This window comes from Salminus brasiliensis, chromosome 15 (assembly GCF_030463535.1).
Source record: "Salminus brasiliensis chromosome 15, fSalBra1.hap2, whole genome shotgun sequence".
NCBI classification, from domain to species: Eukaryota; Metazoa; Chordata; class Actinopteri; order Characiformes; family Bryconidae; genus Salminus; species Salminus brasiliensis.
The window spans coordinates 29,767,448-29,782,490 of NC_132892.1; the positions used below are offsets into that span (position 1 = coordinate 29,767,448).

Below are 15,043 nucleotides of genomic sequence, written 5' to 3' on the forward strand. Positions count from 1 at the left end.
TCTTGCTGCTGTTTCTGTTTGTATGAGTCTCATCAGTTTCCTGTTTGTTTTCCCCTGTTCCCCTGCAGGACATCTCTGCTCAGGAGAGCAGCATCCTCGGCTCTTTCTGCGACATGAATGTAAGTGCTGCTCGCGACTGAACGTTTACCAGCTGTTTAATGTAGATTAAGTTTCAGTAGAATAGGAGTTAAACATGAACCTATTGGCACCACGCCTAATGCCTACTTTTGAGCGGATGAGTTGAGGTGTGAGGTGTGGGGGGTGATGATCATCCAACATCCTGACCTCACTAACAAATCCTCATAGCAGTGCTGCTCCAAAATCTAGTAGAAAGCAGCCCTCTTCTTCCCTGGACAGTAGAGACAGTCACTCCAGCAAAATGCCTTTTTAATGCCCTTGACAAAAACAGGTGTCCCAATACTTTTGTCCAGGTAGCGTATATTCCAGATAATCAAGTCAGAACAGTTTTTTTTCTAAACAAAGACATTTTAAATGCTCAGTTTAAGATTTTTGGAGGGAAATTAATCGTTTAGATGAACTGATTCATCAACAAAACAGTCGACTAATTGATCGATTAATTGCTAGAAGAATAGTCAAGTCAGATTTATTTGTATAGCTTTTTACAACTGTTGTCGTCACAAAGCAGCTTTACATAATTAGTAATTAGTAAAAGAGACAAAAAATAAATAACGTAAGACATGAAGGATCAAAGACCCCCAGTGATCAGCCAAGGAAAAACTGGAGGAAGAAACCTTGAGAGGAACCAAGACTCACAAGGGGGACCCGACCCGTCCTCCTCTGATCAGAACTATTTAAACATTAATGATAAAAATTACCAAACCATTTAAACTGCTGAACTGCTCTGATCATAATTATAATATAATAATCATGGTGTAGAGAGTTAATAGTGGTGATATTAGCAGTGGCAGATAGTCCACTTAGGTCCATTTAGGTTTGAACATGGTCATTAAACAGGTAGCAGTGGTAGGAGGGTGTGCTGCTGGTCTGGTATGGGTGGTGGTCGGACTGGTAGGTGGCAGCTGGTCTGACGCAGGTAGAGGGGACCTCAGCGGGCAGTCTTCCAGTAGGTCGGGCTGGGTGGCCGTTTACTCTGAGAAGGTAAAAAAAAAAGAGAGAGTGTTATTGAGTGTTTATTTATTTATTTATTTATTTATTTATTTTTTATTGTTATATTGTCTGTATTGTCGCATTATTTCTGATCATTTTGGCAAAACGAGGCTAGGGCTTATTTATTTATTCATTTATTAATTTATTTATTGCGTTTAAAGATTGAAGGTATTTCAGGAGCATCACTGCTGGAGGTGTGGTGAAAAGAACGTTCCGCCTAAAGGACTTAACCCCACTAATGATGAAAGTACAGTAGCCGGCCGATCCTTATGTGTTTTATTCATTGAGTGGTTTCCCCTCTTTATCATGGCGCAGCTCCTAGAGCTGGGAGAGGCTTTTTATCACCCCGGCTGAGCGCAGAGATTTATGCCATGTTGCTCCTATTTATATTTTATTGGGAAGCTGCAAGAGCTGCTCAAAGCTCTGGGCCCCAGACGCTGCCAGCTCTGCTCCTTATTTGGCCTCGTGCACTCCCTCTGCTGGTCTGGAGTCAGCTCCTGTCAGCAGATTTGGTCGGCGCAGGCTAAGTGGACGTTTAATGGCCCTCAAAACCTATGCAGAAATGCTGTTCCGGCCCTCCATGTTCTAAACTCAGTGTCTTGTTGCTGTCATGCACAAACCTGGAAGGCTGTATGTCCAAATGTTTGTGGACACCCCTTCTAACGAATGCATTCGGCTACTTTAAGCGGCACCCGCCACTGACACAACCCACAGCTTGTCAAGTCCCTGTAGAGAAGAAGTACTGCCAATAGAATAGGACTCTCTGGAGCAGATAAACTTGTTGCACCTATTGGCACCATGCTGCCTAGTAATGCCAGGCGTGGGCTAGAGGGGTATAAAGACCCTCAGCACTGTGCTGTGGAGCTGTGTTCTCTGGAATGATGGTTGGTGCGTTTATGGGTTCTAGCAAACACCAGTGTGACTAAATATTGTTAACAGTGTGTCCTTGGCAGTGCACTCATGTTAACCCCTTAACACTCCCAGGCTTATTGCACACTAAGGCGTGTTACTCTGGATCAGTGGCCGTTTTCATTGCAGCAGTGTATAGTGTGTCATTCACTCAGTAGTGGTCCATCAGTAACGATTTCACTAGTCTGTCACTATTCTTGCCTCTGGGTTGGGTAACTTGAGCACATCCGTAGTTGCTAGCAGTGAAAGTGCGCTGGATTGGAGTCCTGCAGTGCTCTGATAATTGTGTGTGTGTGTTTGTCTGAATGTGTGCTAGGACGTGGAGGTGCCTCTGCACTTGCTCCGGTATGTGTGTCTGTTCTGCGGAAAGCACGGCCTGTCTCTGATGAAGGACTGCTTCGAGTCGGGCACGCCTGAAACTCTGCCCTTCCCCATCGCGCACGCCTTCATCACCATCGTCTCTAATGTGAGTACACGCATTCACACGCTGAGAAGCCCTTCAGCTGACTCGAGTTTGGAGTTCTGTTGGAGCCGGTTTATACCTGGCTTTAGCAAACGGCTAACACCTCACCGCAGGGCACGGCTCGTAAGGCTAAAAGCTTTTCAACAGATAAAAGCCTGCGGGTTTTTATTGGCATTTCAACTACATACAGGGTACACAGTGAAACGAAACAACGTTCCTCCAGGACCATGGTGCAACATAGACACAGTGCAAATTATGCAGTGTGCAATAAATATAAAGAGAGAGAGAGAACAACAAACAAACATCAGTTCAGTCTCTGGAGTTGAGAAGTCTGATGGCTTGGGGGAAGAAGCTATTGCAGAGTCTGGTCATGTTGGACCGGATGCTGCGGTACCACCTTCTTGATGGCAGGAGGAAGAACAGTCTGTGTGAAGGGTAGTGGGCAGTATAAATGTCCATGACGGAGGGGAGAGAGACTCCGATGATCCTCTCAGCTGTCCTCACTCCAACCATTCCCGCAGTGCATCCTTTCAGGACTTTGGAAGGCCTTTCCAAAAGCTTAGCGTTAGCCTAATTTTAGGGAGCTGTATACATATATTTATTCATGCGCTTTAGTTAAATTCATGTTTAATGTTTAGCATTGCACCTTGGGGCTGAGAGTAATGCAGTGTGTCCTGTACATATTTTTTATGTACATACAGTTTTGACAGTAAAGCGGACTTTGTCTTTGATAATATGGTATAATAAAAATGCCCTAACGCTACTACCAATCATTAAATATTAGATCTTGAAATGAAGATCTTTACCAATATCTGTAAAATTAGAAATAGCTGATTTTATTTATTTTTATTATTTTATTTAACACCCCCCCCCCAAAGGTTCATAAAACAATCAGAATCGCTGTTTTGTATGTAAATGTAATATCTGTACATTTTCATCTTTAACAACTAGTTCAGACTTATAATAGCATAATTAGCATTAGCCGTATCTTACATTACTAATAATATGAAACGGGTGGAATTACTATTGGGGTTCGGCAACCACATTGTTTTTTTCAGAATTAATATTTAATTTTAGCATTTCTGTTATTCATATTTAGCAAATAAATTAAAAAAAACTCTCATTGCAGACAAATCCACAAACTATTTTGATTGAATTTGATTGAAGTGAATTTCTGTGGAGGATTTGTTTTGACTTCTTTTCAATTAGAAAGGCAACAAAATGTCCAAGCCAGTAGAATAATAGTGAGATTCACTGAATCGTTTTCTCAGAGATTCATAAAACAGCTTCAAGAATTAAAGATTCATTGCTGTAGGGAGGTTTTGCACTCCTAATATTCATTAAGATTCAATTTTATTGAGTATTTCTTTTATATTTTGCAAAAAAAAAGAAACTAAAATTGTAGAAAATGTACATTTTTTTTAGTCAACAACACATACCGTTCAAATCAAAATGGGTTTAAGATTCACTGAATCAATTTCATTTTTAAGGATTCATAATCAATCTGAATTCACAGATTTTGAGCCTCTGATTTGCATTAATTGATTGATTGTTTATCTGTCTGTTACAGATCAGAATATGGTTGCACATTCCGGCTGTGATGCAGCACATCATCCCTTTCCGCACTCACGTCATCAGGTGAGATCACTGCTACCTGTGTTCTGCTCCAGCGTCTGTGTTGATTCAGGTTCCTGGAGGCAGAACGGCTCTGGTTTCTGTCAGAACCACATTTTCCACTGCCTGTACTTCATCACTGGGCTTTATGGCTAGCTGCAAATCATGTCCGCCGCTGTTGCCGTCACTTTTGTGTTGCTCCTGAGTGAAGGATAAAAATAGCTTCAGGAGGAAGGTTCAGTCCATAGGAGCCATCAAAAGTTTGGGCACACCTGCTTGAATGCATGTCTTTCGTGGTATGTTTTCGTTATCTTAAGGCTACTGAAGATATTGTTAAGGCATGCTGAGAACTCTGAGAATGGCTGCTCAGAACTACTTTGGTTTATGGAATTATGGAACTAAATTCAATCCATAATCATGAATTTCACTTTTTTTTTTTGATGGTGTAATTGATGGTTGTGGATTGAATTTTGTTTCATAATAAGTAGTTTTGAGGAGTTCAGAGGAGAAGTGGTTGTAGTTCAGAATTGCTTATTACAGAAACTAAATTCAATTAATAACAAACTTCTTTATGTTTATAAATATTGAAATTGATGCTTGTGGATTGAATTTTGTTCCATAATAAGTAGTTTTGAGGAGTTCAGAGGAGAAGTGGTTGTAGTTCAGAATTGCTTATTACAGAAACTAAATTCAATTAATAACAAACTTCTTTATGTTTATAAATATTGAAATTGATGCTTGTGGATTGAATTTTGTTCCATAATAAGTAGTTTTGAGGAGGCAGCAAGGTCTCCGGTCATGCTGCCTGCCATCAACAGCTGGAGTCTAAAACAGCACAATTCTTTCTCTCTCTCTCTATCTATCTATCTATCTATCTATATCTCTCTCTCTCTCTCTCTCTCTCTATATATATATATATATATATATATATATATATATATATATATATATATATATATATATATATATATACACACACATCTCCCCTTATATCTATCTAGCTATCTCTACTACTACTGCTGCTACTACAATTGCTACTACCACCATTAGTTTTATTACTACACATTCTATTACTTCTACCTTTACTAGTATTACTACGGCCACAATTACTACTGCTATTACTACTGCCATTACAACTACCAGTAGTATTACTACTGCTTTCATTACTACTGCTGCTGCTATAATAATAATGCTAATGCTAATAATAATAATGATGATAAACACTATATATATATATATCTCCCCTTATATCTATCTAGCTATCTCTCTCAAACAGTTTTGCCTCTGTTTTGTGTGATGGAGTGGTTGGGTTGAGTTTAACCTGACTGACAGGATGTTGGGTTGGCGGCAGTTCTTATACAGTGTTAAAATGAGGGTTGTCGGCTGGGTCAGAGGAAGGATGTAAAGGGGGGGGGGGGGGTGATGACCAGCATTAGGTTGTTTAAATTACCCAACCTAATACCATTACCATCATAATTTTTATTTTATTATTTAGGTTGTAGTTATAATAGATATATCTTAAGTCAACAGTGACAAGAATATAAACCTGAGCAGAATAAAGGTTTGATAAAAGGAACATTTTATTGGTGATATTTTGTCTTGTTGGTCGACGCAGACGTGTGAAACACTTTCATCATTTTATTGTTATTAATAGCGTAAAGCTTTGGAAACACCTTTGTGCTCCTTCTGGGCTTTAATGCACGTAAAGGAACATCTCTGTAGACGTTTCTGCAGGTGATGCTGATGAAAGGATCAGCTGGTGCTTTAATGTGAGCGTACAATGTGTGTGCTAGCGGAGCTCCGTCTCCTTCCGCCGTTGCTCTTCAGCCAGGTTGCTAGGAAGAGCATCCTTCACCATGGCAACAGTCGCTGTGCTTCTCCTCACCTGACCCTGAGGGAGCCAGACGGCTGTCGGGCAGCAAAGAGATGCTGGTCATGTGACCTAGAGAGAAAGAGCGAGCGCGCTGGATTAGAGCAGCATTTTAACCAATGGAGAGTGAATAAAGTGCGTGCGTGCGTGCGTGCGTGCGTGCGTAGTTCTACCTGAATGAGAGAGACGTGAGCAAGCTTTGTATTTTAATCATTCAATCTGCAGCTGATTATTGATTCATTTATTAATGATGTTTTTGGGACGGTGTGATTCCATGTTTGCCAGAATCCAGTTATCACTAATCTTTTTTTAAAAAAAAATTGGCCTTACTTGCATCTGATAACAGCTACATATTCGTATGTTTACTGCTTATTACAGGTGAAAAATATGCTTTTTAGCAGTTTTTAAATATTTTTCTCAGCTGATTATGAATGTGATGACCATATGTTTCATTCTACAGAGCTTAACCAGTGCTGGTCCAATGAATGTAGTGCAGCACAGTTTATTTAATGTTTTATATTGTGGTTAAATTGATATTACTCCTACTCCCACCATTACCACTACCACTACACTTTCTATTACTATTGCTTCTCTAATCACTATTACTAACACACTGGCTGTTACTACTCTACTACTACCACTGCTGCTACTACATCTACTACTACTACCACCATTACATTTGCTACTACACCATTATTACTCCTACTGCTACCATTACTACCACACTTTCTATTACTACTGCTGCTCCGATCACTATTACTAATATACTGGCTATTACTACTATACCACTACCACCATTACTACCACCACCCTTTCTATTACTACTGCTTCTCCCATCACTGTTACTTATATACACTGGCTTTTACTACTCTACTACTACCACTGCTGCTACTACATCTACTACTACTACCACCATTACATTTGCTACTACACCATTATTACTCCTACTGCTACCATTACTACCACACTTTCTATTACTACTGCTGCTCCGATCACTATTACTAATATACTGGCTATTACTACTATACCACTACCACCATTACTACCACCACCCTTTCTATTACTACTGCTTCTCCCATCACTGTTACTTATATACACTGGCTTTTACTACTGTACTACTACTACTGCTGCTGCTACTACAATTGCTACTACCACCATTACTTTTATTACTACACATTCTAGTACTTCTACCTTTTCTAGTACTACTACGGCCACAATTACTACTGCTACTAGTACTGCTATTACTACTGCCATTACAACTACCACTAGTATTACTACTGCCTTCATTATTACTGCTGCTGCTATAATAATAATGCCAATGCTAATAATAATAATAATGATGATAAACACTGGCACAACCAGCTCATTGGGGGCTTCAGTTCTATGCCTATGCAGACCTTAAAGTGTGAAACACAAATACATACATTGGTACAATTCATCTCTCTCTCTCTCTCTCTCTCGCGCTCCCACTCGCTCTCTTTTTCTAGGTATCTGTGTAAGCTGTCTGATCAGGAGTTGCGTCAGAGTGCGGCTCGGAACATGGCTGATCTGATGTGGAGCACAGTGAAGGAGCCGCTGGACAGCGCACTGTGCTTCGACAAAGAGAGTCTGGACCTCGCTTTCAAATACTTCATGTCCCCCACTCTCACTATGAGGCTGGCTGGACTCAGCCAGATCACGGTGAGGAACACCCACACGGTTAGCTCATACCGTAGCGTGGTATCCAGAGAGCTGTATGGGAAACACACACACACACACACACACACACACACACCCTGCAGGGATATTATATATATATATATATATATATATATATATATATATATATATATATATATATATATATATATATATATATATGTGTCTCATATGTCATATCATAGCTCATATACTGTAAATAGGAATATGATTGAACCTTTTTTGAGTTGAAAATGGAATAAAATAAACTGGAACTTGTGTTTTCTCTCCTCCTCTTTTCAGAATCAACTCCACACTTTTAACGACGTCTGCAATAACGAGTCTCTGGTGTCGGATACAGAGACGTAAGTACTTCTGTAAACTTCTCAGAGTGTGTTTTTCAACCCCACTGTAAAATAATGCTAATTGGCATTAGCTTATTAGCTTCCATTCCTTATTAGCAGCTTGAGCAACCTCAAAATGTTGAGATACTTCAGTGAAATCAAAGGACAGAGCTTTTAACGTTCACCTTGCATCACTTCTTTCAGGTCAATAGCGAAGGAACTTGCTGACTGGCTCATCAACAACAACGTTGTGGAGCACATTTTTGGACCAAATTTGCACATTGAGGTCAGTGGCCGTGTCTTCTCTCGTTGTCTTGAATATGACTGCAGTGAGCTGGATTTAGAAAGCAAGGCCTGACTGATTATCGGCTGATACTGAGGTCTGTCTTACTGCACTGATGATCCTGCTGATACAGAAGTATTGATTAGTGGTGCTGTAGGTTTTGTACTGTAATGAGCGAATTGGGAGGATTTTTGGATTATGCTCAAGTGCCAGACTTTAATGAGATTGCTAGGAACTCTGGGATGCTCGGCCCCGGGGCGGCAGTATTTATATTATTTAAAGCTGAGTTGAGTGAGAACACTTTATATGGAGCACTGTTTAATACTGTTGTATTTTTCTGATCTTATTCAATTAGATCTTCTAATTAGGGCTGGACGATATGGTCAAAAGGGTTAAATCCTGATCTTTAACAGCATTCTCATCATACGCATTGTTTATTAGAGATTTTTGGATACCAGTTTTTTATTTTTTGGTACATTTCTTGAAACGCTATCCAGAATCTCTTCCGTACTGAGTTCAGTGATTTATATTCACAATTATATAAATGCGGTTGGTCAGTGTTCTTTAAGCACTGGCCATATTGACAATGTACTCATAAAAGTATCACAAGGGTATCACAATAACAAAACTCATCACAATACAATGTCATATTGTGATGTAATATCATACTTGTATGTAATCTCTACTATTAATATGGTCTTTTATTGGACTTTTATTGGAGAGTTTTTTAATCAGATGTATATATTATATCAAAATTGTGATGCATTTTATTATTGTGATATAATGTAAATTGTTTTACATTGTCATTTGTTATATTGTGATAAAAGTAAGTGTGTTTTGGATATTGTCTGTTCTTAAAGAACCAGTGCTGTCCAATGAAAAATTACTGTATTCTGAATTTATTTAACAGCAGTTTTTGTACATATTTGTGAGAAAGTATGTACAAAACATGCAGGCATGTCAAAGTATCACAAAGTATACAAATATGTATTGTGAATCTGTCTTTAAATATTGTAATATCATATTTATCATCATTTGACCCACCCACTGAAATAGGCTCTATCGTATATTCAGTAGACCTTTATTTTGGGGCCAAAAATGGAACGTTTGTCTACTGATTTTTTTTTTAAGGTTCTCAGAAACGGATATCAGCTGATATGATTTAGTTTTTTAATATTGTACTTTGTGTGTGTGTGTGTGTGTGTGTGTGTGTTGTAGATCATTAAGCAGTGCCAAGTGATCCTGAACTTCCTTGCTGCAGAGGGACGGCTGAGCACCCAGCATGTGGACTGTATATGGGCGGCTGCTCAGGTTAGGGACCAACATTTCCACAGGTTCACTGTTACTCTGCCCTGTAGACAGAAGGGTTAGTTGATGTAAAATATGTAGGACTTTCATAACTGCTATGAAAGCAGTCTGACTGACTATGTTTGTGGACTCTCCTACTAATGAATGCGTTCATCTACTTTACGTTGTTGACATAGATGCACAGCTTGTCTAGTGCCTGTAGAGAAGTACTGGCAGTAGAATAGGACTCTCTGAAGCCGATAAACAACATGAACCTATTGACACCATGCCGCCTAATAATGCCAGGTGTGGGCTAGAGGGCTCTAAAGCCCCCAAGCATTGAAGCTGTGGAGCAGTGAAGCTAACTGTGTTGTCTGGAATGATGGATGATCTCCATCCAGTACCTTTTAAGGTGCGGTGATGATCATCCAACATCCTGAGCTCACTAACGCTGCTGCTGTTGCTAAATGCAATCAAATCCTCACAGCAATGCTGCTTTAAAATCTAGTAGAAAGCTAGGATTTCAGAAGAAACAATGACTTGAGCAGGTGTCCCAATACTTACTATATAACGTGTGTTGCGAGAGGCAGTCCTTGGGGACCAAGCATTTTTTATAAAATATATATATATATATAATAATAATAATAATAATAATAATATACTTTTTAATTCAACTTTGTGGTTCATTTTATTATTAATTTCAAACTCAAATTTAGCACAGAGACTGAACACACTGGCTATTTGTGTGTGTCCCCAGCTGAAGCACTGTAGTCGGTACATCCACGACCTGTTCCCTTCCCTGATTAAGAACCTGGATCCAGTGCCTCTCAGACATGTCCTCAACCTGGTGTCTGGACTACACCCCAGCGCTCACACCGAACAGGTACACACTCACACTCTCACCATCTCCGGTATCACACAGTCAAGTCAAGTCAAATTTATTTGTATAGTGCTTTTTACAACTGTTGTCACAAAGCAGCAGCATCATTTTTTACAATTAGTAAAAGACAATGGCGACAGTGGCAACGAAAAACTCCCTCAGAGCTGGAGGAAGGAACCAAGACTCACAAGGGGGACCTGACCCATCCTCCTCTGATCAGAACTATTTATAAATTATTGACAAGTCACCAAACCATCTAAACTGTTGAACTGCTCTGATCATAATCATAATATAATAATCATGGTGTAGTAGAACTTATACTTATATAGAACTTAATATAGTCATGGCAGTGATGGTCAGAGTAATGATGGCTAATAGTGGTAATATTAACAGTGGCAGATAGTTAAGAGTCCATTTAGGTTTGAACATGGTCATTAAACAGGTAGCAGTGGTAGGAGGGCGTGCTGATTATCTGGCATAGGTGGTGGTGCGGAAGGGGGCCTGCTGGTCAGACTGGTAGGATGCAGCTGGTCCGACCCTGGATAGAGGGGACCTCAGCGGGTAGTCTTCCAGCAGGTTGGGCTGGGTGACCATTTACTCTGAGAGGGTAAAGAGACTGAGTTAGTTCTGTGCCAGCAGATGCTTGTACCCGGAGTGTTCCGGCGCTGTAGAAACACTCTCCTCCTCGTGTCTCACAGGTGTGATTACAGCTGTTGGGAAAATAACGAGACTGCAGCCTTGCTGAATGTGTGTAAATGTGTGTGTTGCAGACTCTCTATCTGGCGTCCATGTTAATCAAGGCGTTGTGGAATAACGCTCTGGCGGCCAAAGCTCAGCTCTCCAAGCAGAGCTCCTTCGCTTCCTTGCTCAACACCAACCTGCCCATGGGCAACAAGAAAGGTAGGAGGGGGTTTGTTTGTGTGCAAAAGTTCTCTCGTGGTTTCTTTCTAGTATCTCTCGCTCGCGCTCTCACTCACTCACTGCCTGTCTCATGCTGTGTTTCTCTCTCGCGCCCTCACTCATGCTCCGTCTTGTGTTTTCTTTCTAATGGCCTCCTTCACATGCTGTCGCGCCTGCTTCTCAGCTTTCTCTCTCTTCCTTTTTCTTTCACAGTTTTCTCTCTCTCTCTCTCTCTCTCTCTCTCTCTCTCTCTCTCTCTCTCTCTGTCTCTGTGTCTCTCTCTCTCTCTCTCTCTCTCTGTGTGTCTCTCTCTCTCCTAAAGCTCTCTTTCCTCATGCTCTCACTCTCATTGCTCCCAGAGAATTCTCAGGATTGTGTGCAGTACTGTAAGAGTTATGAATGTTTGTGTTTAGTTTATTTATTTGGTTGGTTTGTTTTTTCCCAGGTTCCCCGGCGGCGAGTCCGGAGAGCAGTGATAACAGTGACACACATCACAGTGGAGGAAGTGACATGGAGATGGATGAGCCAATCATGAGCAGCGGAAAACGAGGCCAGCAGAGGCTCTCAGATACAGAGGTAGACCAACCCCCCCCCCCACACACACACATTCTACCACAGACACACACACAGACACACACTCTCACATGCTGTCACTTATATACATATGTGGAGCTGGTGTCTGGCTTTTCATGCTATAGTTATATTACAATAGAGCTTTGAGGCTAATTTCGCTAACATGTAAGCTAATAGATCAGTTAGCCATGTGTTAAATCGGCACACGCTCTCCTCAAACTGTTGAGCTGTTCAGTAATCTGTAAGAAACCTGCCGGATCATTCTGATATCATCATGCATGTCAGAATGATATCCGTATCAGGTGATATTAAATTCACATCTGTATCATCGCTTTTTGCATTGTATGAATCTGGCAGCAGTTGTGGAGGTGTTTATTGTTTTAATTTTTTAATTAATTAATTTATTTTTTACATCAATTTCCATTGAAAGCTAAGAAGGTACTGTCTCCTGTTTTGGAGATGTGAGGTTTTTGTGTGACAGTGACTCATGTCCTCTTAAATTCCCTTTTAATGCTAATTAATTTCTAATTTCTATGTTGTACAAATGTTTGTGTACTAGCAGGTGATCAGCCCACAATTTCAATATCAGCATAATGACCTGAATTATTGTCTAATATCTACATTATTCTCTCCATTAATGTCAGTTTCATAGGCCCTAAAATAGAACCTTGTGGGAATCCACCAGATCCACCAGTTTCTGCAGCAGGATTAATAAATGAATAATAGCTCTGGGGTTCAATGGGTTAAATCTCTGACTTGGTCTCTTTAAAGCTGAATGTAGTCCGTATTTAACTCCGCCTTTTTCATATTTGTGCTCAGGAGTCGATGCAGGGCAGCTCGGACGAGACTGCGAACAGCGGGGAGGAGGGCAGCAGCGGACCAGGCAGCAGCAGTGGGCGCAGCGAAGCCTCCAGCAACGAGGCGGAGTCCAGCCGGGCCAGCCAGTCGGCCGGCAGCCCCGGCAGCGAGCTCCACTCGGATGACATGGCCGACAGTGAAGCCTTAAAAGAGGAGGAGGAGGAAGACGACGACGAGGACGACGAGGATGACGACGAGGATGACGAAGAGGACAGGATGACCGCGGCGTCAAAAAGCAGCCCACGCAAAGAAACAAGGGACTCCAGAGACGCTTTAACGTCGGAGTTCCGCAAACGGAAGGCCGGAGAGCCTCTTGGAGAAGTCCAGGGCCCTCCAGAACGACCCGGAATGTCTGGACCGGTTGTATCCGGTTCTATTGGTGCTGGACCGAGTAGTGGACCTGGTCCGAGCCTTTCCAAACCCAAAACTCTGCCCTTTTCCCCTGAGATGGCTGCTGCCATGGTAACCTCATCTTCTTCCTCTTTGAGGATTCTAGACGCTTGCTCTTCTTCAGCTTGTTTAGAAGGACCTTCAGGGGAGCGGATAGACCCCTCCGCAATTCCCCCTCAAGCCCAGGAGCAGCAGCAGCAGCAAGGAATGGGGCCTGATAGGGGTGAGCAGCAGAGTGCTATATTATTATTATTATTATTATTATTATTATCATAATTAATGATGTCATGATTAGATTTTATGGCTGCATCCTGGTCAGCAATACTAGAAACCATGTTCTAGAGCACTGGTACCTATAGAACACTGCATTGTTCTAAAACATGGCTTTATTCTAGAATGCTGTTTTGCATAATTGGTACCTACAGAACCCTGCTTAGTTCTAGAACACTGGTACATATGGAACACTGCTTGATTCTAGAATACTGCTAAATTCTAGAACATGGCTTCATTCTAGAATGCTGTTTTGTATAATTGGTACCTATGGAACACTGCTTGGTTCTAGAACACTGGTACCTATGGAACACTGCTTGGTTCTAGAACACTGGTACCTACGGAACACTGCTTGGTTCTAGAACATGGCTTTATTCTAGAATGCTGTTTTGTATAATTGGTACCTATGGAACACTGTTTAGTTCTAGAACACTGGTACCTATAGAACACTGCTTAATTCTAGAAATTTGTTTCATTCTAGAACCCTGTTTTGCACATTTGGTACCTACAGAACACTGTTTATTTCTGGAACATGGCCTCTGTTCTTGAATCCTGTTCCTTCTGTTCTCTCTTCCGCATCTTTAGGTCCGGAGATGGGCTCCTCACACGGGGCAACGGTTTCCCAAGAGCCGTCCTGCCTGCCCAGGCCCTCAGACTTCCTGTCTGAAGCCATGGGCAACGAGCTTTTCAACTGCAGACGCTTCATCAACCCCCAGCATCATCATCACCATCACCACCACCACCATCATCACCATGAAGGGTAAGGCTGGGGTGTGTGGCTGTAACTGGGCTAGGGCAGAGTCTCTGAACCCTGGTCCTGGTTAAACAGTAACATGCAGGGCGGTCCCACTCTAGAACCTGGTGTTTCCATTAGTGAGCCGATGAGGCAGGATGGACCCAGGCTAATGTTGTTCTGGCACTACTTTAAAGCAGTGTTGTGTGTGAATTATGTGCTCCTGAGCTCCCCCTACAGGTGGGGAGTGTAATTCATGTTTACCCCATTGCTGTAAATGCAAATCACACTTTGAGCACCCCCTTATGGACAGCTAGCTGTACACATGCATTTCTGGACAAGCTGAGAGACCCAGAAGCTTCATCTGAAGGTGGAGAAGCATGTGGGCTGAGGCGGTAGAGTTAATACTACAGGACTTTACACTAATATGACAGCGTAAAATATTATATATTATATTATGGTGTCTCGAGCACTGTCCTCTATAGATGAATTCCAGACAGGGGAGACACATTTGGGATACAGGGTACATTCCAGTCCAGAGGCTAGTAGACATCCATGTCTGATCTCTTTATTATCAGTAAACACAAAGCTTGATTAAACCAAAACCTCAAAGTCTCTCTCGCTCTTTCTCTCTCTGTAGTCACATGGTAGAGGACATGCTGAGTGCAGATGACGTGAGCTGCAGCAGTTCTCAGGTCAGCGCCAAGTCGGAGAAGAACATGGCGGACTTCGACGGGGAAGAGTCGGGCTGTGAGGAGGAGCTGGTCCAGATAAACTCCCATGCCGAGCTCAGCTCCCACCTGCAGCAGCACCTGCCCAACCTCGCCTCCATCTACCACGAACACCTGGTTCAAGGTATCCCCA

At 41.7% G+C, this 15,043-nt stretch overlaps 1 protein-coding gene across 1 annotated transcript in view; it reads left to right on the plus strand.

The window, feature by feature from the left end:
• Positions 1-15,043, plus strand: part of usp34 (ubiquitin specific peptidase 34) — a 70,441-nt gene that overhangs the window by 18,221 nt on the left and 37,177 nt on the right. Inside the window, exons 4-16 of the mRNA XM_072657812.1 lie at positions 69-119; positions 2,354-2,503; positions 4,071-4,138; positions 7,472-7,664; positions 7,965-8,026; positions 8,210-8,291; positions 9,507-9,599; positions 10,333-10,458; positions 11,226-11,355; positions 11,801-11,931; positions 12,748-13,399; positions 14,032-14,206; positions 14,820-15,034. Of these exons, the coding sequence (XP_072513913.1) occupies positions 69-119; positions 2,354-2,503; positions 4,071-4,138; positions 7,472-7,664; positions 7,965-8,026; positions 8,210-8,291; positions 9,507-9,599; positions 10,333-10,458; positions 11,226-11,355; positions 11,801-11,931; positions 12,748-13,399; positions 14,032-14,206; positions 14,820-15,034 (2,128 nt within the window). The remainder of the gene's footprint in view (positions 1-68; positions 120-2,353; positions 2,504-4,070; positions 4,139-7,471; positions 7,665-7,964; positions 8,027-8,209; positions 8,292-9,506; positions 9,600-10,332; positions 10,459-11,225; positions 11,356-11,800; positions 11,932-12,747; positions 13,400-14,031; positions 14,207-14,819; positions 15,035-15,043) is intronic.